This window comes from Molothrus aeneus, chromosome 3, assembly GCF_037042795.1.
Source record: "Molothrus aeneus isolate 106 chromosome 3, BPBGC_Maene_1.0, whole genome shotgun sequence".
Lineage (NCBI taxonomy): Eukaryota > Metazoa > Chordata > Aves > Passeriformes > Icteridae > Molothrus > Molothrus aeneus.
The window spans coordinates 95,902,106-95,929,424 of record NC_089648.1 but is presented as its reverse complement, the minus strand read 5'-3'; the positions used below and the strand labels follow the sequence as shown (position 1 = coordinate 95,929,424).

General features: G+C 36.1%; 1 protein-coding gene across 6 annotated transcripts in view; it reads left to right on the top strand.

The window, feature by feature from the left end:
* Positions 1-27,319, top strand: part of ADGRB3 (adhesion G protein-coupled receptor B3) — a 446,706-nt gene that overhangs the window by 392,870 nt on the left and 26,517 nt on the right. For 5 of the 6 annotated variants that reach the window (XM_066547462.1, XM_066547457.1, XM_066547461.1 and 2 more), the window contains exons 20-25: positions 10,401-10,551; positions 11,114-11,183; positions 15,929-15,995; positions 18,121-18,206; positions 21,700-21,798; positions 22,111-22,282. In XM_066547462.1, the coding sequence (XP_066403559.1) occupies positions 10,401-10,551; positions 11,114-11,183; positions 15,929-15,995; positions 18,121-18,206; positions 21,700-21,798; positions 22,111-22,282 (645 nt within the window). The remainder of the gene's footprint in view (positions 1-10,400; positions 10,552-11,113; positions 11,184-15,928; positions 15,996-18,120; positions 18,207-21,699; positions 21,799-22,110; positions 22,283-27,319) is intronic. The other variant, XM_066547459.1, reaches the window with a different exon arrangement.

Here is a 27,319-nt window from a genome sequence, read left to right as displayed (position 1 = left end):
ACTACATTTGGGCTCTTTTTAGGTTTCTGTACTGGGTTTAGCTGAGATGGAGCTAATTTTCCTCACAGAATCCTGTAGGATATTGTGGTTTGGATTTTTGAATAAGAAGAGTGTTGCTAACACACTGATGTTTTAGCTATTGCTGAGCAGTGATTACACAGCATCAAGACCTTCACTGTTTGTCAGCTGCCCTGGCAGTGAGTTGGCTGAGGTGGACAAGAATTTGAAGGGAGGGAACAGAGCCAGGACATCTGACCCCAAATGACCAAGGGTTATCCCATACTTTAAGACAACATGCTCAGCAATACAACCAGCACTGGTCTTTTAAAGGTGCCTGTTGCTTGGAGACTGGCTGGGCAACAGTCTGCTGGTGGGAGGTGGTGAGTGACTGCTTTTGCATCACTTGGTGCAGGCTTTTTTCCCCTTCACTTATTAAACCATCTTTATCTCGACCCACAGGTTTTTCTCACTTTTGCTGTTCTGATTCTCTTCCCCATGTTGCTGGGGGAGTGATCAAGTGACTGGGTAGGTGCTTAGTTGCTGGCCCAGGTCAGCCCACCACATTTGCTCCAGCCCACTTCATGTTTTGCTGGGTAAGAGAACAAAGTCAAAATGTTCTACATGCCTCCGTAGGTGGGCATGACCCCAAGCATTGGCATGAAGTCATCTATACTCTGGAATAATTAGCATGCCTCCTGGCATGATTTTGTCCCACACTAGCTCACATTATCCCCAAGCTCAGGATAGCTGGAACTGGCAAGAGACCAGTTTGGATGTGGCCACCTTATTTTGGAGTAGAAAGAAACTCACTAAAACAGACATTTTCTGTACCATTCCAGCTGGCTGCAGAATGAGTGAATGCTTTCTTATCCATTTTGTTAGGAAGTACAAATAGATGTAACCATAGCATATCTTTTAAAAAATTGCTTTATCTGTTATTTTTGAAAAATAAACAGAAGTTTTGTGGTATGAGAAGACTTTGGATTGCCATAATGTAGATATTATCTCCCTTTCCTGGATTCTTTCAATTTTGGACTTAAACTACTTCTTTGAAAATGACCATTTCTTACTGTGTCCAAACTGCTAATCCCAAAAGACATTGTCCTTGGAGGAAAACTGAGCATGCTTGAAATTGAGGATGCTCTTAGGGGCAAAATCATCCTTTTTATTTTATTATTCTTAGATAAAGATTTTTAAGACATATGTGTACACTATGATTAAAAAAAACAAAAGCAAGCCAAACAGAAAAAGAATGAAGGTAGGTGACATATGGCACTGTTGTAATAGCATTGCAAAGCTATCACTTCAATGGTTTCAGTCAATCATGTAAAGGGATTAAACTCTTACAGATATGCAGAGAAGGAATCTTTGCTGATACCAGTATCCCAGACAGGAAGATGGACTGTTTTCATAAGGCAGGATTATAATCATCACAGTCAGACTAACTGAAAGACAACTGCAGGCTTTGTTGTTGAACTTCTCATTCTAGGCATCAATTTGATTGCTGAGGAAACTCCCTAAAATTACAGCAATTTTATTGTTAGCAAATACCATCAAAATCTAAAATAGAGCAAACAGATGATCTGATTTAAGAGTAGAGATACTCAAGTGATAACAACATTTTCTTAGAGGAAAAAATTATTTTACAAGAATGTGTTTCACTGGGGGTAACACAAGGCAGTATTTTCTGCCTACCTAATGGCAGCTTTTCCTGGTAATTTGGTTCACCAGGGCATCAGTTTGCACTGGCTGCATTTGGATCCTCATGTAGGAATCTGAAATCCCACATATCAATATCCATTCCACTACCTTCTTATGTTACACCATCTTTTCAAGGGAGCTCCTTCAATTCCTTGCCTTTGTCTGTGCCTGGACACCTCCTCCTCTTTTTCTCAGAACTCCATAGGGAGATCCCTCTCAACTGTGCTCTGAATCACTCTTTTCTTTGCTGACATTGCTGACTCAGGTGTAACCCTTGTGCTTAGCTCAGCCACCTCTCCATTACCAATCCTGGCTCATTGCCCCTCGCTGCTCACACAGCCTCCATCATGAACTTTTAAATAAATTAAAGTTGGGAAAGTTGGGAAGACTCAGGACCTTTGGAACATGGTTTGCTCATCACACTAATTGACTAATGGCTCTTGTATTCTCCATTCTCCAAACAGGTATAGCCATATAGCTAAAGCAAACAAATATTTCTTATAACTTAATATTACTTGCAGCAACCCAAAGAGAGATTTAAAAAGCTGAATATCTTTACCTAGTAAGCTGAAATGATTATACAGCACATCATATGTTACAGAGAAACAGCTTTTTCTTCACTGTTAACATAGTTGTCTCATTATTATCTCTTCAAATCTGCCAAGAGCATTTCTATTCATTTAAGAGAGCACACTACACATTCCATATTTTAAAATTAAAGCAATATGGAATTTTCAGAGCCTAAAAACAGTTCCTGAGAAAGAACTGTCCTGAAAACCAAAGTGTAATACCATCAGTGAAGCTTTTTTATTACTGATCCATAATCTATACATTAATTTGCATAGTTCCCAAGTAAGTAGAAGTCTTTCTGACAGCCCAGTAGAAGCATTCTGACAGCCAGCATGCATTCTCTTTTCTCCTCTGAGTTGCTAGTTCCCTAGTTGCGGAGACTTTTCAGGCCAAACTGTGCATGCATTCATATGAATCCAGTCCCTTCTGTTCACACTTCACCTTCAGTTCTGCTTCTATATTGCTGTTACCCACAATGATATACAAGAACTTAATTTTTCAATGGTTTTCAGAGATCAGGTTGCTTTTTCTTGCCCATCAATTCAAAAAACAAATCTATATTTTATCCACAAATCTGCATTTTATCCTTCTTTAAATAATAGTTCTTTCAGACTTTCTAACACAAAATCTAACAAAGCTATTTTTATAGAGCAATTTTTCAAGATAGCATCAATATCAGTTCAATTTTTTAATTCTAATTCCTCAATAGCTCAGTAATGAAGAAGTTGTTTCAAGAAAGCATACCAGTGATTTCCACTTTTTTGCCTAAACTGAGCATCATCACTGAAAAGAGTCTTCCTGGTACAGGGAAGCATCATTATTACAGCACTGTGATAGCAATTTGAGACTAATTAGACAGGAAGGAATTGAAAAAAATTTGTATAAATTTATTTTATGCTTTGGAGTTTTAAAGGGCTTCTTATTTTCTTTTATTCTGCCTGTAAACCTCTTGTTCTGAGCTTTACAAACTTCAAAACACACTTATTTGAGGTCACAGTTAAAATACTAAGTTTTTTTGTCCTGACAGAGCTGACATTTACCTTGTTTAAAGTGTTTAACATCAAAGTCAACACAATACATTCATGATGTGAAGTAGGCCATATTCACTTAGCAGAAAAAATGCTCATCCAATACTTTGTAAACATTTAAAGCACTAAAGATAAGAAGTGAGATCACAAGCTTCTGCTCATGCACATTTCATCCCTTATTCTATAGGTGTAACACCCATTATAAAACCCAATTAAATTGATGGGAGTCTTTCCACTGACTGCGAACGAGTAGAGGATCCTATTCCTTCATTTCCTGCCTGCCCAGGAAAATACACATCTTCACAGCACAAAGGCAGAAGGGGAGGAGATTCTGTTGCCAGGTTTTGTAATCGAAGAAAGTAAATTGCCTCTGAGTAACCTGTTCTGTGATACTGCTTGTGCAGAACTCATTTGCTTAAATATAACCTGGCAATAACAATCCAAACCAGGCAGAGGACTAAAATGAGTACGAGTGTAAGGAAATTGTATGAGAATTGTCTTCCACCTGGCTTTCAATTTACTGTAGGCATGTCACCAAGAAAGCAATTCCAAGTTAAACAATACAAGCCTGAGCTTTGTACAGACAATCTCCAGAGAATGCTGCAAACAACATGGAATTAATTTTACTGTCTTGTATATTAGTCATAGCTCAGCATAATATAAATTATCCAGCTGGACATCTTGTCTCTGTCCCTCCTAGTCACCAAAATGAGACACAAATATTTCTATAGCCCCAAGGCAAATTAGCACAAGACAGCTTCCATCCCTTAGACCTGAGCCCCCCAGGGCAGGAGGACATTGAGTGCAAGCTGACCATCAGGAAGGGTTCCTGGCCCATGGCTCTCTTTTCATCTCTGTGTGGGCCTGGGCTGGGAGAATAACTTTTGGCCCAGGTCAAAACTCTGCCAAGGAATTTACTAACAATTTATGCACATGCCAGTGCATAAAGGATACCTTTGCAGTTACTAGTGTAGACATTCTGCAACATGACAGACTGAGAAAGGTTTGCACATGCAGCTAGAAACTTTATTGAATTCTTTTTCACCCCAAAAGACGGGAGACTGTCTCTTCATATCAAGTTGATAGAATTATTTTGTACTATATGTATTATAAATCTGGAGAAGAATAGTGGCTAGCAGACGAATTATTTTGAATAAAACCCAGCAGTTCTCCATAGGCATAACTGATGCAGCAGTACAACTATGCTGTAAAAAATTTAAATGCAGAGGTTGTTGATATGAGTGGTAGAGGTGACAGCTATCAAGGGAGAACTTTGAAGAAAAGTAACTCCAAAGGGCAGAAGTTAAAAAGAAGGCTCCATAGACATAGTGGATCACATATAAACAGCACTTCTATTGAACTCTGCACCAGGGAAAAATAGGAGACATTCTGACTAGTAAGTGTGAAAAGAGATTGTAAATGCTTTACTCATAGAGGGGTGATTTTTAGAAATATCTTCAAGGTAAATCTTGATAAAAGAGGAACAGGAACTGAATTTGTTAGTAAAATCTGAAGAAACTTTAGGAGAAAATAGTAAGAAGGATATCAAAAGTGTATGTGCAAAGCACAAATGCAGAGAAAAATTACAATTTGACATGTAAGTTTACTTCCAGATACACTTATACTGTTGCAGTAGGATCACTGTGGTTATATTGTCAGATAAAAAGACAGATTCCAGAAGAGAAGAAGAACCTTAAATCGAAGTAGCTGAACAAATTATATTGCACCCTGAGACTGGGCACATGAAATGGTCCCAAAGTTTAGCAACTATTGTGATAATTTGCATATGATAACAAAAAGAAAAGAAAAATAAAATTTTTTATTGAAAAACATTTGCTGTGAGATTGCCATGCTGTTGATAAAAATAGGAGCATAATTGTAAACAAAATTAAAGGAACTGCAGAAAGAGCTGGGTCATTTACAGCCATCTAATATGCTATTTATCAGAACCTAGAAAGGCATCTTGTTTGTTGTGGGTAAACAAAATGATTGAGTAGAAGGACAAAAAATTGAGTGTCCTTAGTTATCACTCATTATCTTTGTAAGGCAGATCACCTAATTGCTCAAAGATTACTGCTGTTGCACAGCAAAAACAGCTTGCTTTAAAAATCCAAGTAAAGGCTCCCGTTCATGTTGTCTTGCACTGCATATAGAATCCTTCTGTATAATAATTAACTGTATATCTCATCACACAAATTCAAGTCAATTAATAATTATTCTGGGCTATCATGTCAGATATCAGACCAAAATGTAGTGAAGTTAAACCACTTGAGTCTTCAACTGCTAAGAACACCAGAAAAGACTTTTAGAAGATCCCTAAGTTTTCTGTTGTGTTAATTAAATAAACACTTTCATAGATGTTGGTTGAAAACACAAATAACATTATTTCAGAACAATTATTTCTACTATATTGCTATTTACAATATCAGTATATCTGATTTCCTGTGATCTTTGCTAGAACAAGTGGTGTTAGCAGCACAGTCTGTCAAAAGAAAGGAACATGGATTTTTTAAATGGTATCTTCAAAGCTTTATAATGTCAACAACATTAATGATCCTGGAAGAGAAACTGTAAAGACTTCAGCTATGATTTCTCAGACATTTAAGATCCTAAGAGTTTCAAATAAGTTTGCAACTGAAGAAACAGCCTCTTTAGCCATATTTTTTTCTCATTGCAAACATGTCTCTCTTCCAGAAAACCACTCCTGAAAAGAAAGTTCTTACTTCGTCTCACAGTCTCTGAAAGTCTATTTTAACATATCACTTTATAAATCAGTATTTAATCTATCATTCAATATCATCTGACCAATATACTGTATCCCTGTATTCTGGAAGTCTGCTACTCCCGAGACAAAGACTTGCTCAAGTCAGTTTAAAAATAGATGATAATAAAAAAATAAAATTCAGAATAATAAGCAGTGTCTTATTTTATGAATTTACATTTTTGATTTAAAAAGGGGAAAGATACACTGTTTGTGAGTAGATGGCTTAAGAGTGACTAAAAAAAATAAAATATACAAATTTTGTCATAGAATTACTTTTCTGCTTTTTACTGTGTCCTTTGCATTATCTTTGGGTTTTTTGCTCTTTGTTTCATTTGTTCATTATTCTGGTCTTTAGGTGCTCTTTGTGAACTCAGTGCATGATCAGAACATTGTAAGAATAGCACCCATTTAATTTATCTTGTTAGGCTTATCTCCGCAGAGAGAAGTCAAAGGCAAGATTCCAATCTCTAAGAAATTTTATTATTTAAATGCTTTTCTACTACCTCATATTTCTTCTGCATGAAATAATCTGAGTCAATTTTAGCCCTGTTCATTTTGCTACCACCAATACAGATTTCATTTTTCATGTTCATCTTCAAATAGCTTTGATTTTTATACTGTTTATCAGAATCCAGAGAGAGTCAACAAGTTTGTTGAAGGAAAAAGAACTGGTTTCAGGGCCAGAAAACAAACCAGGTGTTCTTACTTAACCCTCTTTGCCTTTGTGTGAAAAATCTACAGCAGAAGACACTGCTATTAAAAAAAAACAAACAAACACATATTTTTCTATTAAAAAATACCATTGTTCTTTTAAAGAAACCCAAAAGACAACAGCCAAATGCTCAAAGAATGTTGAGAAATTCTTATTTTGAGGTTACATTTGTGACCTACTTTGCAGGTCATAAAAATTGATGTATTCTCTACTTCACTCATAATTATTATATAAAAATATTAAAGTTTAGAAAATGTAGCTTTGAATTTCCATTGTTTTTTAGATTTCTCAGCTGTGCTTCAGTACACACATTTGAAGTAGGTGTCTTACAAGTATGAGAGAAGGAAATAATTTGTTGCCTGATGTGTGTTCTTGCTTTCATTAGTATGTTGTTTATTAAAAAGGGATGAATGGTCTTACTTAGATATTCCAGGTAGCTTAACACCTGAGACTCAATTGAAGTCCATGAAACCATGCATTCTGAGGACAGAAAAGCTCCTTCCCCTCTCTTATAAGTAAATATGGAGAGCCAAGAACAAAAGGTGTGGGAGGAAGGGGAGGTTAGAGTAAAAGTTTACTTAATTTCAGAAGCGTGAAGAAATAGTGAATAAATTAAATTTAAATTAATTTTGTTGCAGGATGACAGGTCCTCAGCACAGGTAATTAATTCAGTGAGTTTTAATAAACTAGAATTAGAAGGAAATGAGAAACATCTCCTCCTAAAGCAATGGGGAAGATGTGTACCATTATCTCTTGGTGCAGGCAGGCTGACACACTGCAGCTTTCTGTGGGTGCTGAGCCACAAGGTTTGAGTGATGCTGCTGCTCAGATTGAGGGGAGGTGGTGGTCCCTGGCCAAGGAAGAAGAGGAGAGGAAGGAGCAATTGGCAGTAGTTCATAACTTGGTGAGAAAGAAAAAATGCTAATGTATATTTCTAAAATCAGACATATTCAATGGCTCATTTAATAACAACCTTCGGTGGAAATGGATTTTTGTTTCTATTTGGAAATTGACTTCCCAGATGCGTTGCTTTCCCAGACAGAACAGTGTTGTTTCCTTATTTATTTATCAAAGGGGAAGAATAAGGAAGTCCATAAAAGCCAGCTTTCCAGTGGGATATTGGATATCTGTGCTGAGCCCATGGCTATGCCTGGGAGGGGGCAGTTTTGTTTGCCAGGACTGCTCCTCTTGCAGGGAGGGAAGCTGAGATCTCTGCAAGCACTGCCTGCACATGAACCTGCCATCGCAACCCCACAGCGGTTGTTTGGTGATGTTTGCAGGCTGATTTGCATATTTTTGATGGCATGTGATGCAAATACACTGTTCTATCAGTGGTACAGACTTACCATTGTTGTTCATTAAAGACCTGTCTGCTGCTCACAAGAATTAGATATAATCAGCAGTCATATATTGCAGCTAGAGCACAGATCGCTTCTCATAAAACTTGCTTCTGTCTTCTCATTTTCTGCCTAACATTATCATTAACATTTTCATCACAGCTCTTTCTTCCACAGTAGCCATGTCTACATTTGTCTCAGATTATTGTCATCTTCTCTTTTTTTCAAAATAGAGGATAAATTATTAATTAAATCCTAAACTGGGCACTCAAGTCAACCATAAGAGTTAGCAGTGTTTTCACCAAAAAGATCAGGATTGTTTGTATTTACATTATTTATAAGGGAAATAGTATATTCGCCTTTTCTTTTTTCAGGATATGTTTTTACCTATGCAGTTCCTCCATAAAAGATTCTGTACTGTTCCTCAAAAGTAATTTTGTTGTTAAATTCTTGCTCTGACAGAACTTTCTAGCTTTTGCAAGAACATTGATAGGAAAACAAATTAAAATTGCATAATAGGAATTATTAACATATGAACCAGCTAGTTAAAGAAAGGCAGTTTATGAATTTTCTATTGTATTTATTATGTGTTTCAGTGCAGAACTTACATTTTAAATATGTGGGGTTTGGGGTATTTTTTTCATGCACAGGAAACACTGCTATTAGTCAGACTTCAGCTGGATAGATTTTATGAATCCATATACCTTAGGGGCATCTAAACATAAGAATTAATGGCAAAGCCTAGGATGGAATACCTACTGCCTTTTCAGGATCTGTTGTTTTTTTCCAGTTTACATTACTTGGTTTGTTTTTTTTATTATCAGCAGTTCTCTTGCATATGATTGTACAGAACTCCTTTCCTCTAGATTTAAATAGATAATTTGATACAGGGTTTGAAGACAAGGTGTTTGTTACATCTATAAATTCAAAGCAAGAGAGCATTACATTTTGAGTCTTCAAGTTCATAAATTTTTGAAAGTTCAGATGTCAGCTAATGCTAATGTCAGCTGGTATCAGCTATTTATTTAAGATAACTGTTGGAATTACCCAGCACAACTGATTTCAAATAAGAATCTGGGAAAATTAACACCACAGAAAATTCAACTCAAAACATATTGGGAAGTAATTGAGAGCATAAAAAGAACTAAAAAGCATGGATGGTGTAATACATGGGTGTCATAAATGTTGTATCCTTCCTATCAGCCTTGAATCAGCAATATATGCAAGTACCTATATATAAGCAGGAATGTGCATATTCTCTCCCTAAATAATTTGCTCAACTGGGATTTTAGTAAAAGCTCTTGACTAGCCTTGATACAAGGCTAAGCATAAGGTAGCTATTAGATGTGTATGATGCATAAAGAAATAATCATAAAGTAATATCTTTCATTTTTTCCATGAGTTGACCTCATTGATGTTGGGGGTGTGAACTGTTCTTCCTTTTAATCTTAACATAATGTTGACACTTTAATTTGTGCTAAGGATAAATTGTGCTAGTGATATTCTCAACATTACTGGTGTAGTCTTGGTTCTGGGATACTATGAAGACTGCATTTTATAGCCTGCTGCTGGCATTTTAAGCAACACAGTGGAGCACAGATCATTTATGCCAAGAAGCTCATTTACGCAAGCTACAATGTCAAGTTTAATTAAGGGCTACAGTGACAAAAGAAAGCCAATTGCATGTGCTCAAAATACTTTTCAGATGACAAATGACTGATACCCATAAAAACAATATCCAGGGCAATTGTTAAGGTTATGAGACTTAAACTTGCCTAAAAATATCTAAAGCTAATGTTCTATAAAATTTAAATTTGAAAAATAAAAAATTCAACTTTAAATTTTATAATCAGGGTCTTTCTTCATAGAGGGAAATAAAATGTAACTGGTAATTAGGAGCATTTCTATCCCCACATTTTCTCTGTTCAGCTCTATGTGATTTTATAATCAGTAATTTTGTAACTGGCTTACCAGAATGGCTTTATGATGGTCCCTGGTGAAAGTAAATGTGTAGAGAAAAATCTGCTGGCATGACTTATTTTGTTTTTTTGTCCCTGCTCAGAACACTCAGTGTTTAAGAAAACAAGTCAAAACCTCTTCTGCCTAATCCCCATCAACATTTCTCTCTCTTTCTCTTGCTCTTTGTGGCCACCACATCATAAAGGGAGAAAAGGGAGAGTTGATGCTAAGGATAAAGGTCAAAATGATAGAATATGACAACTCTTTGACTTGAAAACAGAAATGAGTGTCCCTAATATTCAGCATGAGCTTCTCTTTGCTCCCTGCAGGGCATCTGCACCACAACCACCGCATTTTTACACTTCTTCTTCTTAGCTTCATTCTGTTGGGTTTTGACAGAAGCGTGGCAGTCATATATGGCTGTTACTGGAAAAATTAGGACACGGCTCATAAGGAAGCGTTTCCTGTGCCTTGGATGGGGTAAGTCAGTAAAATTAATTTCCTAAGAATCATTGGAATGAAACATTTAATGCAGTGGCAATGTTAATAATATAATCATTTTCTTCAGTAAAACTGAAAAATAGTAGACAGCATGTTACTAAAAGGAAAACTAGGTTAGAAGCCTTTCCACTGTATCTCAAGCTCATGGTATGCTGGTGTATAATGTAGCATTCTTTTCTAAATATGTTTTAAGAAAATTTTAGAAGATTTTCAGCAAGGTAGTGTAATATCAAGAAATCAAAATAAAACAAGAAAGAAACATTCGCTGAATATTCATGAAACCCCTTTCAAGCTAAGACCTGTCAAATGTATCAGTAATTTAGCTACATCAAAGCAGTACACCGTGGGCAGAAAACAGTGTCCTCCTCCCTGCCAGAGCTTTAGAAAAACAAACCCTACAACAGCAATGTGCTTCATTAAATAATTCATTCCATGTAAAATTGCCCATTTTGCATTAGCTTGCCCTGTCATTTTTGTCCAGGCAGAACAGCAATATTTTATTCAGCATCTACTGATTATTGTTGTTTTGGTTTTTTTTCAGGACTGCCAGCATTAGTGGTTGCAATATCAATAGGCTTTACCAAGACAAAAGGATATGGAACAGCTCACTAGTAAGTCAATCTGAAATGATAAATTATGTTTTTATTGACCAAGATTGTCATACCCATCAGGAACTGCATAGCACGCTCTACAGCTATCCATTCACACCTGGCATTGCACTGAGAATCACTGAGTGATCCACATAAGAACAAAAACAGCATGCCAGTCTTGGACTGAGCTCAGCAGAGCGCCAGGAATCCCATATTTCATTTGAGATTTTGAAATAGCAAGCTTGTAAGAAGCACTGAGCATTAGGTCCATGTAAACAGCTAACATTTATATAGATTTAAAAAAGAGAATCTTAAATGTTCTGGGTAACCTCTGCCAACCTTTAAACTTGTCCAAAACTGTACCTTTAAGAGCCTCTTTGGCACTCAGGTTTCTGCACACCAAGCAGGTACCTCGAGTTTAATGCCCCTGAGCAGCTTGGAGGCAAAGCCCTTCAAATGTCTCAAAACAGTTCCCCCATCCATCCCCTCTCTCCTGGACACCCTGATCCAGTCCATTTCCTGGACTGAGCTGTATTTGAGAGACAGAAAGGAGGAAATCTGTGTGCTTCATTTACATTCAACTAATAGAGTACCAGTTTAGCCACCTGGCTGGTTCCAGTGTGTATTTAGCACCTTGGAAAATTGACTCCTCAGAGAGGCTGCCCTTCAATGTTCTGATGAAGAAGGAGCTGAGCCTTCCTCCTGCCAGTGGAGCACTCCAGCCACCATTATCTATGCAAGAGTGTGCTTCCTTTGGTCAGCCTGTTTGGAGCTCTCCTCACATTGCCTAAGAAATTAAGTATGCATCTGGACAGAAAGAGGAAATATGACTCTGTAGACTGGTAATGAGGGCATTCATCAGTGATGTGGATGAGTAAGGTCAAGTCTTCACTTCAATGAATATTTAATTATTCTCTTTAGCATCATCATTGAGATCAGGATTCCCCCCCCTTCCCTGTATGTGTCATCATCTTGGCACTCCAGCTCTGGGTGGGTAAGAATACAAAACCAAACCTCCTCCTGAGTTCTGGCTCCAACCACTAAGCTCTGTAGTTATAAACTGTGACAACATCCATCTTGAGTTTTTTAATGAGGAATGTCTTATGTAACTGAAATGCTTAATTACACTTAGAGCTGGCAAGTGCAACAGTGGTCTTAGTCCCCTTTTGAGTGTTATATTGAGAACCTACTCCTCTGAATTATTTTTTCATCTTGCTGGCTTTTTTTTTTATTATTATTTAGTCCTTGAACCTCAACTGGAAAACCATTTAGGCTGTGAGAATTACAAATCACTAAATAAGGATGTCCAGACCCCCATTGGGGATGTAGCTCTGTCCCTTGCAGGATTAATCCCATTACATTTGCTCTACTGAAATCATTCATGTGTGAGTACTTGCTTTAGTTAACATTTCTTCCTGCTTCCTTCCTGGGCTGAATGCATTTTTAAAAGAGGATATTCTGAAATATTCAGACAAAGCAACAAATCATTCATTAAGAGCAACCTGGAAAGTAAAAAAGAGCAGGTCTCTGTACATGTAACAGCTCTTCTCCCAGGATCCAAATCCAGCTGACATGGTACTATGGGAGAAAAGATCAAATGAAGGCGTACAAGGGACAAATAGAACCATAATTCAGCTTTTTCATCTTATTTGCAAATATATTTTCTTGGCATTTGACATCAGAGTTACATAAGGAAAACAGTGAAGACAAGGAATGGAGATTCCTCCTCCATCACCAGCTGATGTGCTGTCCCACTCCAGAAGGCAGCAAAGAATTTTGTCTTATGACAGCTGTCGGACAGTGTAAAAGCAGAGCTCCTGTCCTGCTCCTCCTACCATAACTAAAGCACTTGTGTAAGTTTTTTAATTGCTTGCACTATATTTTGCCTAATTGGTTGCAGTCAGTAACACACATGCTGCTATCAGAAACACACCCTGTTGCAAATTATTCATGCTCTTGAAGATGCTCATTTTTAGAACATTAAAAGTGAAAATTAAGGAATTTATTCCAGTTCCATAGTCCCACACATGAAGAGATTCATGGAAAAGGAGAAGGCCCAAGAATCTTTGCAGCACCTCTCATTTCTCTATGTTGTATGTATGATGAAAGTGCTTGAATTGTTCACACTGGAGCCATTTCTGTGATCATCAGTCTCTGATTTCTGTCTTTTTTTCTGAGTCCTAATTATTAGACAGTTACATTTCTGTATTTTTTAAACTGCATAAGAAAAATATTTCACCCAGACACTTGCAGGGATAGAGATATAGGGATAGAGATAGAGGCTGAAGGGATTTCCTAAAAATAATTTAAAAACCCACAGAGACAAGCTTTTAGATATTTCAGGTTATCTGGAAAAGAGTAATGTGTCTGAAAGCTAAATAGCTTTTTCCTGCCTTTAATCTACTAAATATTGTTGCTATCTCTTTTCAGACACTCACAGCTAGGAAAGCATCACTACTAAAACTTACAGTTAATAAACCTGCATGAACTGCTCATGTTAACATACAGTGGAGATAAATTCCAGGAATTTATTGTAGCAGCAAAAATCAAAATTCTATCATAGTCATACTCTTGCCATGCTCTCTTAAAAGAAACCAATCTCCTGGAGAGTATCAAGCATCTCACAAAATGCACAGGACACAGGAGCAAGTGTACAGATGCTTCATCACTCGGCAGAATTTTATGATCATGTAACATGGTCCCATAAAGCCACCAGTGGCTGCTCTTAACACTAATCAATTTATATGACTTTCTGCTATGTGCACATCAGGGAGAAAGAAGAGAACATGAGAACAAAATAAAAACAACTATAAAACATGGGGGGAAACTATCAGAGCAAAGAAAGAGGAGAAGGAAAACTAGTAAAAAATCAACAGGAATTGCCTCGTGGTGTAGGAAGGCACCTGAAAATCTGTCTGCAGTCAGTCTTCAACAGAAGAAGATGGAGGAAAATTTATTTTCAGTCATCAGCTAGGAAATGTTAAATATATTACAATAATGATGTCACACACTGGTGAAAATCCAGACTGTTGAAAATTCAGATTGTGTAAAAATGAGGTTAAGTGAAAAAAAGGACAACCTCTACATTTTTTTCCAGCTCTGCCTCCTAGCAGAAATCACTTTTGAACAGCCATTTTACTTGATAATATGGAAAAGAGAGGGAAACATTTTTCCTTTATCTCAAAGTGTTTTGTGAAAGAAACTTTTATTTTTTATTTAGGACCCTTTTTTCAGCACAGGTAACTGAAGTTATTTTCAAACTACAATACATCAACAACTATTTTTATGAACTGCTGTTTCTGCCTCCCATTAACATGAAAATTTTTATTACAAGTCCTAATTACTCTAAGTGGTCATCTTCACTAAGTTTGAAAGTTCATACTGGTAAGGAAGTGCTCTGTGAATGCACTTCCCCCTCTCAGAAGTCTGTGTTCCCAGACTGATAATAATAACCTAGCTTTTGAAAAAACAGTAGGAAAAACTGCAGAAAAATTTGAAAGCATTTTTCTTTGCCATTGCAAAAATAAATTCAACATTAGTGTTGTAGGTGGTTTTTGAAGTAGGATGTAAAATAGCTTGGCATGTACTACCTTTTTAACTGTGAAGCAGATAGGAACTATTTGCATCCTTTTATCATTCCAGAATTTAGCACACTGGTGCTGTTGCATTCATGTGACAGTTTTCACATGGCTTCATTGCAATGGAAAATGCTTTTGTTCCTTGCAGTGAGAATACCAGCCATAACAGACCATTAATATTATGGTGTGCCTGCAGTTATTTTACTTGGTTTTGGAACGTACAAAAGCACTGATGGAAAATAAAGAAGATATGTGTGATTCTGATGTGAATGTTTCTGGATATGAAATCCAAGTAAATTATTTGAATGTATGTGCTAGTTTCCTCATATGTAGGTGTGATCATGCATTCAAATAAACATGCTGTTCTTTGAATGTGTAATCACTGGGAAAATAGCACAGCTGCATTTACTTCAGTGTGTGTAGCTCCTGTTCTTTTGCAGATTTGAAAAGTTTTACATCATAGTATATCAAATATTTAGAATTTGATTCTGTAAGTGCTCTGTGTTTGGAAATCTGATGGTTTTTAGTGAAATCTCTGATGCAGAATGACAAATTCTTTGAGATTAGGAGGTTTCCAGAAAATACAGTTTTCAGATGCTTTAAAATATACATTTAAATTGTTTGCAAAATATTAGAAGGAATACAGAACAGATCATATATCCTATATGATTTTTCTCTAATGGACATATTGTCTTTAAGGTGTAGTTCTAATAACAATTATTAAATTACAGGATATGTAGAAACCTGTTTTTTTCTGAAGTTCCATATTACAGGTGCTTGACCATTTCATCACTTTTAAGTATAGAACTATCAGATATAGTAAGCTAGAAATGTTTCTAGATGCCTATTTGGCAAGGCCTGTTCAGTTAACTCATCATACATGACTAGAGATTCAATAAATTTTTGCAAACTTACTTTCTGTTTTGGTCTTTATATGTTTTGGTCATTTCAGTTTATGTGTAACTCATGTTAAAGACTTTGAAATGTTAACCACTGGTAATGGAAATATCTTTCACTTCTGTCTTTCACTATCTCTACTTCTTCATATCAACAAAGCAGTTCTTTTTTGTGTGTGCATATGAATCTCATACATCAGAAAAATATGCTGTATTAATTATTAATGCTCTCTTGACAGTGTGTTATGCTTATTTTTAATTTGTGTTAGTTCTTCTCTAATGTTCTTTCCAGCTGCTGGCTGTCTCTGGAAGGAGGGCTACTTTATGCTTTCGTTGGACCTGCAGCTGCTGTTGTCTTGGTAAACATTAATCTAATTCCCACTATCTTTGTATGAAATGATAGAAAGTGCTATATCCATTAGAAAGCTTAGATATACATCAACATTGCATTTTGCTGTAAATACTGAGATCATTGCTGTTTAACACACCTTCAGTATTTTGAATGCATGATTCATTTGATTATATCACTTCTTTGTACCAATTATCTCTCCATGTTTACACAGTAAGCTGTGAAAGAATAATGTACTGATTAGTGGCACAGAAAACTTGTTACAGGCATCACTGAGTTATTATCAGCAGCATCTACGCAATTGTCACTGCCTTGTGAAAGTCAGTGACAGTCTTGATAGAGTGCTGCTTGGCAGTGGATTGCTGTGCCAGCAAAAGCAACAGAAGGAGTGGAACCTGCCAGCAAGTTCTCCATGGCTACTGTATTTGAAGGCAAAGAAAAAATTTTCATAGCTGGGAAATGTTACTCATTTGTGTATTGATCTTCCACATCTCTGGACATGCATTTAGGTGTAGGATTAATTTCTGCCTAATTGTAGCTATCTGCAATGTAGATTTCGGCATCTAAGTCAGTTATCCCAGCCATATTTCATTGTCAGTGAAGAAAAATACATACTTTTAGAGATCAAATCATCAGAAGTATTTCAGCTGTCTACTTCAGGGTAAGATGAATTACATCCTACCTGTGCCATCAGCTATCAGACATCTGCTCTCCAGTCTGTATGGATTTTTTACAACAATTTATTTAGCATTTTTCCCTTACAGATTTTGAATCTAATTCCTCTTCCCACTCCAGAAATTTTATACTGTGATAACTCTATCCTCACTGGTTATTTCTGGTTTTCTCTTGTAAAAGAGAATCAGTCTTATTAGTCATCAAAGATAAAGCTATTCATCTACGTGAATTTTCCTGAAATGGATGTTTACTACTCCCATAGAGTTTGTCTCATCATTGCGTGGAGTCAAGCCAGGATCCTTTTGTACAACTCACAGTCCCTGTCATGGTAGAGGAGCCAAGGATGTTTACAAAAAGCCAGTTATAATTTTCACATGGAAGTAACTGTATGTTCTCTGTTTAATTGGCAAGTCTTTGTTCGGAGATGTTGGAAGTTCACAGTTGCAGTTTGCCCTACCATTAGCTGGTAGCTGTGGAAAGGAGCTGTTCCATGCAGCCACTTCAGCCTAAGTGTGTGAAGCCAAAGAATTATATAACACCAGCTGAAAAATGTTAATGCTGAAAATAAAGTTGAAAAAGAATTGGCAGGGCAGACTAGCAACAATTAGATATTTTGGCACAGGTTTTGAAAAACCAGTTTGACAGGAAAAAAGGATTTTCCTTCTTTAATAAATAGAAAAAAAGGAACATTAATAGATTCAAAAATTGGTGTTACCTATTTGCAGGGCCATGCAGAGACAGGTTAATAGAGTTCAGTTCAATAATACAAATGGATAATAACAGTCATTAAGTTGTCCATTAAATGCCATTAATATGTCCATTAAGTGCCAAAGTCTGACAGCTTTAACATTTAAATCTTTTTTAGGTTAGATCTTTAACCCATGTTTGTGATCATAACACCTTTTACTTTAGTGGGGCTAAACAGACATCCCAGGAATTTATCTGGTCCACAAAAATAGTAAATTGCAGCCAAACAAGGCTCAAAGCTGGCATTTTGGTGAATAACATAGTGATTTAGGTGCAGGAAGATATGGAAAACCACAGGCAGGTTCTGCATAAGTGGGAACACCCACATGGGCCATAAATGTTTAAAAAGGAACTATGCTCTTCCCTGTGCAGGGAACTCAAATTGCAGCAGTTTTCCTGGAATACGATATATATCGGTGCAATTAAAACTGACAAAACATTAAAGTTATATTACTCAAGCTTCTGGCCATCAGACATGTACACATATACAGTTTGATACCAAGCGTAATTCAAGGTCCCAAAACGAGCCTGTTGCAGTGTGTGTGATTATGTCACCTTTTTGTTACAACCTTTTGATGTGTTCAGGGACATTGCTACATTAATGCTCAGAAATGTAAGAGGAGGCATTTTGCTGGCCTGTAATACAAGAGAGCCAGGATACAATATTTTATTTTAGGCACTGAAAGATCAACTGTTTGTTTTCTGTTTGACAGGTCAACATGGTGATTGGCATTTTGGTATTTAATAAACTTGTTTCCAGAGATGGAATCCTAGATAAAAAACTCAAACACAGAGCGGGGTAAGCAACAACTGGGTTATTTTAAAGCATATTAAAATTTTATCACCAGTTTTCAATTACAGATTTTCAACAAAAATTCTTTTGATTGTGCTATGAACTTTTATGTCAGTGTAACAGTGTTTCTAACAGATTCCAATAATCTCAAAAGCTGCTGTTGCATTATCCTGAGGGAATGCAACAAAAAAAGCTAAATATAACAAAACACAGGTACAACAGTATTAAGTTAATAAGAATGAGGATTTACAAATCTGAGCAGAGGTCACAAGATGCTTACATTTGTAAAGCTGTTGCAGTTAGGATAACAGTTTTGTGAACTGTGTGTACTGAAGGAACTGATTATTTTTGTCTAGCTGTCAAATATAATGACTATGGCAAGAAATGTTATTCGTTTGTTTTAATAGTTATAACATGTATTTTACAGCAATATACCCCTTACATAGGTCAATGTTATTCTGCCATTTTGACTACATTAAGAATTTGCCTTTGTTGTTGCATCTACATAACATCTACATATGTGTATTTTCTAAATTAGTGTAAAATAACATCATAGTAAAAAAATTCCCATAGGTAAAGAGTTAAAAAAGAAAAAAAAAAGATAAATGTGTCTTATTGATTATTTACTTGTATTTACACAAAAAAATTTTATTATCAAGAGAAGAAAAGATTATGACAGTGGTGGTATCAGAAACTGTTCTAGAGTGGGTGACAAGGAAGTACTGCAGCAACAAACCTATATTCATTGCATATTGGAGAAAAGTATTTCACAACTGCATCATCACCTTCCCAATGCTTATGAAAGCGTATTTAAACTTTGAATAATGATTTTTTACAGTTGTATTTTCTAGTATTGTACTTTGGGCCAGGTTGTGGCTTAACTCCATCAATATCTGAGTTTTTAACAATGATAAATGATGGTATTTTCCTTTTATGTGTATTACTGCTATGGGCAAAGTTATTGCAGATTCACTTTTAATTATTTTAAAATTACATTATTACACATAACTAACAGTAGCATTCCTAATAAGTTTGATGAGTACACTTATAATAAATACTTTAGCTGGTGTGATTTGCATTTCATGTTAATGCAATCAAGTATTTCTGCTTTTCAGTTCTTCCACCATCATTTTGACAAACATGTACCAAACCCTGTATTTTTATTTCTTCTGTTTTCATCTGTTTTCATTAGAAAGTACTAATTTCATAACCTTACTTTTGTCTACATTGCTCCATCAACATTCTGAACTTTGTAATAACACTAGTGAAATCTAGACTATTATAAAACTACCCAAATTATTTCAAAAGTAGCAATGACTTAGTAATCACCAATTCAAATTCACATATGCTCTACTTTCAGTGATATAAGGAGCTGGAACAGCCACAGGTTTGGCTTTGTAAGTTTTGTAGAGATATTCAAACTTAGATTTAACTGCTTTTGGTTTTGTTTTTCTTCCTCAAGCTACTCAGTTGTAGGCTATAGAAATCTATTTGCTTATACTTTATTTTCTTGATGAAACAAATAGCTTGTTTTCTAATTGTGCAAATTAGTAAAGAAAGATTTTATTTTAAAATAATCTATCTTTAAAATAAATGGATAAAGAATCATAGATTGTTCTGTTAGAAATAAACCAGCTATTTTAGGAAAAGATGTAGATACCCTAATGAGAAACAATCTTAACTTGTGTGATATTATGAGATGGTGGCTTACCAACAGCATTCCTTGATACTACTTGGCAGATGACATCTCTTGAGTCATTCTTTGGGGCATAGAAATTGGTTCATCATTTGATCCCCTCTAGAAAAGTGATTGTCACTCATTCCTCAAGTATCTTTTGCCAGCCATTCTCAGGAAGGCAACTTCATTCTTCCTGGCAAACACTGAACTTATATTTGTCAAAAGTTCAGTCAAAAGTTCAGTCCTAGGATTTAAAACAAGTGAATGGGGCAAAATATACTAACTCCAAATGCTTTTTATCACCTTAATAAGCCTATGGAGAATCAACAAGTGGGAAAAAATATGTTGATGGATCTCAATCACAACCTCAATCCTTATCCTGCTAAAAGATGAAGCGTATACAAATACCCAGGCTGAAAATTTACATTTGGTTTATACACACATTAAGTTCTATTATTATTTTCAAGATCCAGAGCAGTTTTGTAGAGGTAAAGAGAATAATCCAGTCTAATAATGCTGAAGCACTGCAAGGGAAAGACAGAAAGTACTTTCACAAGCTTAGTTCATACTTACCCAAGGCATTTTTCTAGTTCATTCTTTAATCTATATTTTTAATTGATACCAACTGATGTGGATTCACTGAGTTATTTTCTCACCCCAAAATCATGTTATAAAAGGTCTTGGTTCTCACTGTTTTCTTACAGAAGAAACTGCCTTTTTATGTGAAATATACTTTGCACTTTTTAGTGGAAAATCTTCATTTAGTTTTTCAAAGTGGAAAATACTGGAGTTCAATGTTGTTTTGGACAGTATGTTAAAAGTCTTGTGAGTGCTGGATTTGGCAACAGCAAAGAGTTCAGTTGGTTGAAATATCTGGGAAAAAAACCCCAAAATGTTACTTATCTTCACCATGCTGACCACTTTCCAGCTGGAAATAAGTAAAACATCCTTCCTGTCAGCTATGTCACATCTTATGCAGCTGTGGTTACTCCCATTTCTGATAGCAGAAAGAGAAGGAATAGGAAAAATATTTTTTTAGTTGATTTGAGAAGCTGATTGCATGCTGTATGGAAAACTTAAATTCCAGGTTTTGTCCTTTAACTCTCCTGACAGGTGCAGAGGTACAATTGTCTATGCAAAATGCTTTGAGTTTAATGCTTGTGTACTGTGTTGTATTAAAAGGCAAAACAGGTCACCCTTTTTTGGTACCAACTGATACTTATTTCATCAGTTTCCATATGTTTCAAGCCCTGTATTCAGACCTTCACATGACATGAATAAATCCATTCCAGATATTAATGGGCCCTGCAGGTCACTTGTAAAAATCTGTCTATACAGTATGGACATACTAATTTGAGGCTTGAATAAATTTTGCAGGTTTCTTTCCCTATTAATGTTCTGTAATGGTCCATAGTTCACACTTCTCTTTTAAGTGACCTGTGCTCTTTCTCAAGCGTGTTTGGATGCAACAGTTTTTCATCAGGTCTGAATAGAGGGATTTCACTTTGTGTGTCTATACTAGCACGTGCTTATGTTTACTTCAGTGTACTGAGCAGTTTTTGATCAAATTTGGGGCCTTTTTTAGATTAAGTGGAAGAAATAGAGTTTGCATGAAATTAAGCCCCATAACATTAACATGTAAAGCTAACAGTAATGTAAAGTACGAAATACAGTTTTGCAACAATATAGAGCATTCATCTTGAATAAGTCTACTTACTTTTTCTGCATGACGTCATATTTAAAAGCTAAATTTCAGTAGCAACGTTTTTTGGTGACAATTCAATATTTTGTTCTTTTTGTGGGTGTTCTGTTTGTTTGCAGTCAGATGAGTGAGCCTCATAGCGGTTTGACGCTCAAATGTGCCAAGTGTGGAGTAGTTTCAACAACAGCTTTGTCAGCCACCACCGCCAGTAATGCCATGTTAGTCCTGATCATTTACATCTTCTTGTTACAAATCTTATACAGTGCATGTGAGACAATAGTTTGATTATGACAACTGTGTTTGCTAACACTGAATAAAGTGCTAAGCACATTTAAATACTTTTTTAAAAATTGCAAATGAGTTTATTAACTGAATACAGGATATTCTGTAGAATGTAAAGTACAAGTGTTACATTCTTTTCTATGATTTTCAAGTTAAATTGATAAAGTGACATCCTTAAATATGTTTTATTTAATGGTGAGCTTTTAATATTTTTTTTCAATATGCTGCTTTTCTCTTTTTTTCAATAGGGCATCCCTTTGGAGCTCCTGTGTGGTGTTGCCACTTCTAGCACTGACCTGGATGTCTGCAGTTCTGGCCATGACAGACAAAAGATCAATATTATTTCAGATACTTTTTGCAGTATTTGATTCATTACAAGGCTTTGTTATTGTCATGGTCCATTGTATTCTCCGAAGGGAGGTGAGAAATGGCTTCCCAGTTTTCCAAAGGGCTGTGCTCCTGTTAATCTCTCAACTGCTCTTTAATGTTATATACAGCTTGCTCTGCAGAAGTATATTTCATAGAAAGAGAAAAATAATTTATGGTGACATGTATAGGAACAAGTGAAATAGAGAAAGAGCAAAAGGGGAAGAGAGGGAGGAGATAAGTTAATTCCAAGTGCAAAATATCAGTATAAAACTTTACCAACTTAATTCAAGGTGTCTTTTAATCAGTCCCAAGTACAGTTGATTTCTAAGTGTTAGTCTTTCCCAACGAGTACAGGAAAAGATGAACATGAATGCCCTTCTGAAGCCCTATCAAAAGCTATAGATTTTTACACTCTCTAAAACAGGACCAAACACAACATTTTTTCAGCTTATACTGTCCCTGAAAGAGGGCACAAGGAGATGATGTGTTATGTTGGTGAAGATCTACCCTTTCAGATCTGCAAACTCAGGTACATACTAAAGTTATGGAGACAGCAAGGATGAAGACAGATGAGTGCTGTGAGAACAGCAAGGACTGGCAGTACCCTGGCCTGCCCTTCACAGCTCAGTGCCACCTGCCACAGGATTCATCACCACTGAAATCTGATGGCAAAGCTCCTACACAGGTGCTCTTTAATCTGGCTCTGGTGACAGCTTCTCTAACCTGCCTAACCTGCTAACTAACCCCACATTTTATTGAGATGGGTTTGAGACCAGTGGCATAAAGCTTTGTTGGCAGGTCTGTGGTAATGGGGCTCTCCATCAAAAATGAGCAGGTGGAGCTGGACTGGAGAGTAGTTCCTAGTCCATGGGCATACCTATGTGCTATTCATTTATCAACTTCAGGATATTTACCACACCTGTAAACCAGATTATAATGTCCAGCATATTTCCCTGGGATGGGCAAAAGTTATTTGAAAACCTCAGGACTAAAAAATAACTAAGGAAGATGTTTCAAGAAAGGTTTATTCTCAATGCTGAGTGAGGAATCTCACACAGGGGTGTCCCTTTTCACCACTGACACCCTTTAAACACTGAAATTCCGTATATTAATGAAAAATAATTATGAGTAACATCATTTATTCAATTCTTTCAGCATTGTGCCACTTTGCATGAGATTTATATCACTATCCTTCACAGTATGCATATGTGATTATCTTATCAAATAATTACATTGTGCTGAATCTTTCTCAATTTAATCACTCTGTTAGGAGTGATGAACTTTTGTATTTCTTGGTTTATCAGCTCTCATATTGGAAGGGGCTTACCTCATTTAATACCTTTTCTTCTTTCTTTAACTTTTGTTTAGGATAAAAATATATGCAGAATAAGAGATAATATTCAAGAAAAATCTATTTTATGTAGAACTGTCTTGCAATCCCCTTATTTTCTTCAGTAATTTCTTTCCCAATATGATTTACATCTGGGAAAGAGGGTAGTCTCATCTGTAAATCTGAAAGCACTCATTTCATATATTCTTTTGGTATAATGGTAAGACACTTCATTGATTTTTAGTACAAAGGAGAGTGGTTTCATACTGGTTTTCCTCTCTCTGAAATTTTTGTATCCACTGGGATTTATTAATTAGCCCAGAAAGGGCATACAACATCCCAATTACTGTCCTAGGGAATAATTTTAATTTTAAAATATATACTTTTTGCTCAAGGTTGCATGTGAAAAATTCAAAACTAAAGCAGTATGAACAACATTATCTTTCACAGTCATAGAATATTGTCAGTAAGAGGAGACCCATAAGGATCATTGAGTCCAACTCCCTGCTCCTCACTAGACTACCTAAAACTAAACCATATGACTAAGAGTTGTGCAGACACTCCTTGAACTCTGACCATGGCTTGGAGCCACGACCAAGTATGTTCCAGTGGCTGACCATCCTCCAGGCAAAGAACCTTTTTCTAATGTCCAGTCTAAATTCCCCTATTCCCCCATTCATTTCTTGTTCTTTTAATTACATTTCCTTCTGTTGCAGTTCCATTTTCATGTGTCTTTTGTAAGGATCCAGAGAGGCTGAAACATATACCTGGTTATCAGTCATTGATTTTGTCAAAAAAACCCAAAATCTGTGAAAAATTATTAATATAACTTAGCATAGCACAGTATAAAATAAAATTTAAAAAATTAGAAAGCAGTAGTTAAACTTGCATCAGTGCAGTAATGCAGAAGCTTATTTGGAAAAAAATGTATTTTGACTGTTGATGAAAGATTAATATCAACAGATATCTACCAATAATTCCCTAAGCCTTGAATTAAAGATGGATTTCCCAGTCTAATGGCAGCTCTTTGCTGCAAATGCTTCATTCCCAGGCAATACTTCAATAATGTTGAACATCTCATAGAAACATTCTTGTCTGACTATATTCACAGGTAGGACTGTGGTGATTGAGGTGGACTTAGTCTTTTCGACATGTAAACTCAATTTTCAAAGTCATAGGATACCTTGACTGGAACCACTTTTAGCTCACTGTTTCTAATGTAAGCAATATGCAAAAGTTATAAGTTAAAAAGCTTATAAGTATGATTCTAGAGGAATCTTTTCTTTAGATTTATGTGTAGGAAATCAGCTAGTTGTGGTTTATTTTGTTCACTGCTTGTTTAGCAAATCACACACACACATATATATATATACATATATATATATATGTATATATATGTATATATGCAAAGAATCCTTACTCTGTTTAACAACTAACAGAAGTTGCTCCAGCAAGTCAGTCTTAGCAGTTACACATTGCGATTCTAACATGGAAATTCTAGAAGAAAGACATTTTATAAAGCAGCTAAATAATCTATTTAAGTGGTGTTTTTAAAAAATTGCCTCATGAGAAGACTTGCCAGTGAGGCCCAGAAAGCACCAAGGTTTGATAAGGTTCTGCCTTGTCAAAATGGAGGAAATGTTTCTTCTTCAGCCGTGACAACTTAGGCAGAATTCAATGTACAGAGACATCTTATTCACTAATCAGCAGTTTATCTGCAGCCAAAATTATGATAGTGGTGTTGGTGGAAGACAAAGAAGCTGAGGTATATTGCTGATTGAATTCTATTTGACAGAACACATTTAATTTTCTTTAGTCCTCCAGATTTAAACTGCAAACTGGTCAAAACACTTGAGGAATTAAGGAGATATTTTTCATATGGGAAAAAAAAATCATAGAAATTTCTTCAAGAAGCACAAAGAAGTTCAAGTTGATGCTCTTGAATCAATTTTAATTTCAAACTTATTTGGTTCAGTTTGTAGCAGCAAAGTCAGGTGTCTACTACACAGAGAGAGATGTAAGTCCAGTAAGTTATGTTTCAGTCTGATTCTGGAGTCTGGCTTTCCAGCCCCAGAGACACTCAGGTGAGTACAGGCCAAGAGAATGGCCATCATGCAGAGTGGGCAATGCCATCTTTGCACTGCACATGGTGCCTCCTAGCTGAAAGAATAGTCTGGTACTTCTGGTTGTCTGCAAAAGCATTTAGCTCTGCCAGTGCCTGTCAAGGAAATCCCGCCAGAATATTTGTCACTCTTGATGACAGCTAGAAAGCTATCTCAGTTATAGCCAATAAGATTGATCTAATATTTATAGCATGCCGGCATAGGCAAAACAATAATTCTGACTGTCAGGGGGAAAAAAATCTGGGGAGGAATATATCTCCATAAAATTCAAGCAAAGAGGACAGCCCTGCTTTGCTATGCCTTTATTGTCATTACATCACAAAAAGAGACAGACTTCTACAATTATATATAAACACCCCTTTTTATTCTCTTAGTTGTATTGACATAAAGATAAATGATGGAAGTATTTGTTACTTTCTCTAACACACTGTATTGAAGACCTTTTGTGACAGAAGCTGGGTTAGGAAGCCAGGGATTTTTACCAACTGAGATGTACAAAGAAGAAGACTGTGATTTCTCTATTCCTCTCCACCATCAATTCAGTGTCTTTTGGAAAGGCATTAAATCTTTCTATACTTATATTTCCTAACTTCAAAAAAAATAGGATACTTTTTAAGCATAAGACCTTTCATAGACTATTTGGAAATTTTGGAAGAAAAATGCAAAGTAGTTAGATATTATTGCTTCATTTTGCCTTCTTATCCCAGAGAGCCTAGAGCTGTTCTTTTTTTTTCCTCACCTTCCTGTTTCAACACCTAATTGGGCATTGGAAGATGGTGATGGATGTGTCACAGAACGATACGAGGGGTCAGCATTGAGGCTTATCTATCTCAGTAAAACAGTTTGCCTGATCTGCTTGAACACAAGATGCTTTAAAGCTGATTTGAATCACGCTTACTAACTTATGTTAATGCTGGTGATGGGAGGAACCCACATGTAATTTTTTCTTTAGCTGTGCTCTGCAGCGTAGAGAGCATTTGGATTAAATTCATCGTTGGCGTCTAGAGCCCACATTTCAGAATTGCTGGAGAAAAATAAAAAGTACATGAGTAGGGCAAGGGTAAGTTATAAAAGCTTGGAGCTGGTTACTGTTGCTAAGGAAACTACTTCCCTGGTATCCGCACGTTCATCACATCTGTCTCTCCTTCTCTGCCTGGCTCTAAGAAAATCTTGTAACTTGATGTTAAAAGGCAGCAGGGAAAACAAGATTATGTTTCAAAGTAAAATGTAAAGACAGCACAGTCTTTACATACTCAAACAACAATTTTGAACAAGCAGTTTAGAAGAGCAAGTTGATATTTAGAAAGTTCAACCATTTTGATTCTGACTTGGGTGAGGACATCTAAAAATTGAAACATATGTCAGTATCCTGGATAATGCTACATTTTACATTCTGTTAACATGTTCAGATCATATGCTGCTTGCACTTCAGAAGCATTGTAAGAAACATGCACATTCAAGAGGATCCTAAAATCAAGATTCACTGCTTTAAGTAGAAGGCACTGAAAATATGACATGAGTTCTTGAGATTTCTAGACCTATTAGAACTGAGGAACATCCATGAACAAAGAGTCCCAAAAATTAGGAGGCCCACTGTACAGAGTGGAGTGAGATAAACAGTATGTTCTGAAGTAA